The following is a 5,000-nucleotide window of genomic DNA, read 5'->3' as shown; positions in this document are numbered from 1 at the left end:
AGATCACGTCTGATGAAGCCAACAGGACCACATCATCTGCAAAAGCAGAGACCTGATCCTCAGACCACCAAAACGGATGCCCTCCACACCTTGGCTGCTCCTAGAAATCCTGTCCATAAAGGAACAGAATCGGTGACAAAGGGCAGCCTTGGCGGAGTCCAACTCTCACTGGGAACGAGCCCGACTTACTGCGGCTCAAGCTCTCCTATCATCTTTTATCCTTTTGTTTCTGTATTTAAGCTTCCTTTACATCGTGGGTTCTCCACAGCTCAAAAGCTACATGTGATGTGTGTGAGGCAGGGTGGAGAAGCGAGGGCCCGGGCGGGATCCCCAGACTCCCGGGTGAGAGTCACGCGCTAACCAGTCAGCCAAAGGGACACCCCCTTGGCCAAGCAGCCAGGGCGCAGGATCAGTCGGGACGCTGTGACAGGACCATCGACACATATACAGGATGCTCACACCGACACATCTGTGATGTGACGTGGGTACAGGGTCAGGGTTAGGCCTAACCTGTCGTGGTGATCCTCGGATCTCCTCCTGAGGCTCCAGCTCCAACACACCTGACAGTCAGCAGAAGTTGAGCTGCTGGAGAAGTAACTCAGCCACCTGAATCAGGTGAGTCGTGTGAAGGATGGGCTGGACCTGCCCACCACTGTTTCAGGATTCTAGCTGAGCATGGGCGTAATTCATGCGTGGGACATGTCCCCCTCACGTCTGAGATGATGGTTGTGCCCCTGAGCGTGTGTGAGTGGTGTCTTCTTGTGATTGGACTTACACAATATTTGTTTTCATCAAATGAAATCTGTCTTTAATAAAAAATCATCTACTCACCAGGTTCTCTCCCTGATAAACAGCCGGCGGTCCCTGAAAATCCCAAAAGAACAGTAGTCACCTTTCAGAGCCGAGGCCCGAGCTGGCGGTGGGACGGACTGAAACACGTTAGCTTTACTGGGACTGCTGGGAGGATCTGCAGGCCAGTTTCTGAAGCCATCGACCTGATTATGGGCCGGCTCCTCTCACTTATACACACACACGTTTGCTTTTCCTAAATCTCCAGCAGAGGATGAGAGTGATGCTTACCCGAGAACCAGCAGGACCAGGAAGGCCCACCGGACCTCTCCTCCCTTTGGCTCCCTGTGACAGAACCAGAATCAGCAGCTGGACACACATGTTTGCGCTCACGCTTCAGCTTGCAGCCATTCATTTTCATACACCGTGATGGTTTACTCACAGGGGATCCGGCCTTTCCCACTTCACCTGGAAGTCCATCCGTACCAGGAATACCCTGTTAGGAAACACAGACACAGAGTCTCCGAGTGCTCATCACCTGGTTTCACATGAAAAGGTTCTACTTTCTACGCCTGGAATCTGGAATAAAAGTAAAATCCTTCAAATGGACCCAGTGCTGCAGGTCCAGTCCTGCTGCTGCATCAGGAGGGCTTTGATGAGAATAAAGTCAGACGTTAAAGACTCGTTTCAGCGTGACTTGTTGGTCTGTTTTTCTATCCCAGGTCTGCAGATCGTGCCTCTTTGTGCCACGACAGCAACGTTTCAGTACCGCTGGTTCACCGACCCGCAGCTGGGCAGAACACTCACATCAAGTCCGTCAGGTCCCACGCCCTGTGAGGGAGAGAGACATCCCATTTACACACCAGCTGACTCGGCACAGCTGAGCGATGACAGGAAGAGATCAGGCTGTAAGGAGCGTACTCACAGGTGCTCCAGGAGGCCCACGAGCGCCACGTTCCCCCTGAAACCAACAGCAACGTGAAACCCAGAAGAAAACCTGCTCACATGAAATCAGCTGTGCTGAGGGAGTGTTCTGACCTTTGAGCCTTTTGGGCCGACAGGACCAGAATCCCCCGGAGGTCCCACGGGTCCCTGCAGACACACACCATCATCCTCCACTAGTCCTTTTATTTGATCTCTTAGAGGTTCTCACCACCAACAAACCAAGAACAACAGCTTCTTCAGTTGTGTTTATTAATTACAGCTAACAGAACGAAGGTTGTTTGTTGTTGTTTTTGTGGAGCCTACAAACATCTGATGTCTGAAAGACCTCTGAGGAGGTGAGGAGAGGAAAACCAGATGAATGACGAGCTGCATAATGAATCAGTCACATATTTACACATGAATCCATAAATATACACACCCGGGGACTGGTTTCATTGCAGGTTTAAGCCCCGCCCCCTTCGTGTGAACTCATTCCTTGACTAAAGTATAAAAACCCTTCAGGTCATGTTTGGTCAGTCTGCATCTACATTTACCTCCTGCCTTCCTCTAGTTACCTTGTGATGGTTAAAGCACAGGTGGGTGGGCGGGGCTTCAGACCCACATGAGAGCTCCGACACAACACTACACATCAACCCAAACATGACAGCTTCCTGTTTTGATTCTCCAAGATAAACCTCCTCCACAGCATTTCTGTCAGCAGCTGAAACAACACGGCAGTAACCGAAGAGCAGGCACCTGGGAGGGGGGGGGGGGGGGGGGCTTGGTGACTCGTTTGTGAACATCAGTGTCATGGTCTGTGTCTGCGTCTCCCCTCATGTGTCTCCTTGTGTCCTCCATTCGTTCTCTAGGTGCTCCTTTTGTGTCCTCTAGCGCCCTCATGTGTCATGTCTGCGTCTTCCTCATGTGTCGTCTGGTTTTCCCCGTTTGCCCCTACATCTCCAGCCCTCTAGGTTGCTCAAGTCATTTCCTTTAGTTACGGCCTTTCATGATTTAGTTTGTTTTTTCCCATCAGTGTTTATTATTTTTCTCCCCCCTCCCTGTGAATTGCAGTTATGTTTCCTGCTCTTTTGTATTGGGTTTTAGGTCAAGTTAGCTTCTCCCCTGATTGGTCACTGCCTTCACCTGGCCCTCCTCCCACACCCCACACACCTGCAGCTCATCTCCCTCTCATCCTCCCCGTGTATCTAAGCCCTGTCTTGTCTCAGTGTCTTGTCTTGTTTGTATTCTGTCTGCTTTTGTTCGTGCTCTTTATGAGATTTTTGTCTCGTCCCCAGACTTTGTGCTCTAGGTGAGCTTCTGTTTCAAACTCTTTGGTCTTCGTGCTCTTTCAGAGCTTTGGGTGTCCTGTGCTCCAGGACTTTGGACTTTAGGCTCGTTGCCTTGGATTTATTTTTGTTCATCCTCTAATAAAAGGATGTTTTCCTTATATCTACTCCTGCCTCGTGTCCTCCCGGGTTTCTGCATATTTGGGTCCTAAACATCCCCGAAACGTGACAATCACGTCACTAGTCACTCATTTGCCTCTGGGATTAGTAAAGTATTTTTGAATTGAACTGGATTGAGTGGCTCCCACACAGCCAGACTGCAGGGATGGGGGGAGCCTCTCGTAGAGCTGTTAACCTCCAGGAGCCTGGCTCTTTCGAACGGAGCAGGGCGACCCCTGAGACTGTGTTAGTCGGAGGAGCTCTTTCCTTTCCTCCAGCAGAAACTCAGACTCAAAAATAAACTCAGACCCATTTTTTCTAACTGAGGAGCCAGGATCTCTCACTAATATAATTATTGTACTACCGTAAATCCTCTAATACAGGCCCGGGCCTGTATTAGAGGATTTACGGTATGTAGAGCTCCGGGAGTTGACGTCGCTTCTCCCAGTATGCAACAGTTCAAATCAAACCAGGAAAATGAAACGGGAACAGAAAGAAGAAAACTTATGTTTTCTGCCCCTTTTTAACTAAAATGACATTTTTACAATGAAATAACTATAATTATAAATTAGCCTATACAAAGTAATTGCTCATCTGGTTAGCTGACTTGAGTTCAATTTGTAAAGAAGAAAGAGAAAATTAATAATAATAATAATAATAATAATAATAATTCAAAAAGCAAAAGGATTTTTGCACATATACCTATTCATACATGTATACATTAAAGTGCATCGCATGCCCATATGGTCACACATACTTCACCTATACATATACATATAGACATGCACACGTATCCACTACATATACACACACATATATACATATTTATACATACACACATGAATGTACCTACACACACCTTATAGCTTTATTAATTTATTTATTTATATTTTATTTATATAATTGATTTGCACGCACATGATTCCAGTATTTCATTTTTAATTCGTTTTGTGAAAGTAAATATTGTTTTTGCGTCCTTGATTACATTACCTAGCTTATTCCATATTTAACTCCATATATAGAGACACGGCGCTCCTTTATAATTATTCTACACTTAGGTATTGTAAATAATTCATGTCCTTTTAGTTCATATTTACTCTGTCTTTTTATAAATCTAAGTACATTTGTAGGAAGGTTTTTTTGTTTGCATTATACATAAAGTTAGAAATATTGTCGTCCTCTAGGTCGTAGAATCTTACTGTTTTTGTTTTTATGAATAACGGCTCAGACGGATCTCTGTAATTACTCCTTGTAATGATTCTTATTGCTTAGCATTTGTATAAGTTTTATATGTTGTGCCCCAGATTTCTATACAATACTTCAAATATGGTGCAATAATTTAATTATATAATAAATATAGGGCGCTATCATCCAGTGACCATTTTACTCTACGTAACATTGCAATTGTTTTAGCTATTTTAGTTTTCACATTGTTTATATGTGGCTTCCAACATACATCATCATCGATTATAAATCCCAACAAATTCACTTCTTTTACTCTTGTAATATTAACATCATCTGTATTCAATAGACTTGTATTACTAAATATCATGAAACATGATTTATCAGTGTTTAATGAGAGTTTATTCCCATCGAGCCATAATTTTATTGTCTTCATCTCAGTTTGTACGTTTCTACCATCTGTTGGAGCAAATATCAGCTCCTTATCTGTGGCGTCGGCTGCCCCAGGAAGCGGGAACAACCAGCCGTCTCAGGTAGGAGACCGAAGACGAGCACCCGCTCAAGTTTCTTGTCCAGCAGCAGCCCCACCAACATGTTTGAAAGGAAAGAATTACACAGAGACTTCCGGGGGAGTCCATTGAGATGGTTGGCGTGTGTGGG

General features: G+C 45.4%; 1 protein-coding gene across 1 annotated transcript in view; it reads right to left on the bottom strand.

Annotated features, from left to right (window-relative positions):
* Positions 1-5,000, bottom strand: part of col9a1a (collagen, type IX, alpha 1a) — a 36,567-nt gene that overhangs the window by 27,059 nt on the left and 4,508 nt on the right. Inside the window, exons 5-10 of the mRNA XM_054751897.2 lie at positions 1,828-1,881; positions 1,715-1,750; positions 1,597-1,620; positions 1,232-1,285; positions 1,081-1,134; positions 832-864 (exon numbers count right to left, since the gene is read on the bottom strand). Of these exons, the coding sequence (XP_054607872.1) occupies positions 832-864; positions 1,081-1,134; positions 1,232-1,285; positions 1,597-1,620; positions 1,715-1,750; positions 1,828-1,881 (255 nt within the window). The remainder of the gene's footprint in view (positions 1-831; positions 865-1,080; positions 1,135-1,231; positions 1,286-1,596; positions 1,621-1,714; positions 1,751-1,827; positions 1,882-5,000) is intronic.

This window comes from Nothobranchius furzeri, chromosome 7 (assembly GCF_043380555.1).
Source record: "Nothobranchius furzeri strain GRZ-AD chromosome 7, NfurGRZ-RIMD1, whole genome shotgun sequence".
In the NCBI taxonomy this organism is placed as follows: Eukaryota; Metazoa; Chordata; class Actinopteri; order Cyprinodontiformes; family Nothobranchiidae; genus Nothobranchius; species Nothobranchius furzeri.
The sequence above is the reverse complement of the archived record's forward strand: the minus strand, read 5'-3'. Positions and strand labels throughout refer to the sequence as shown.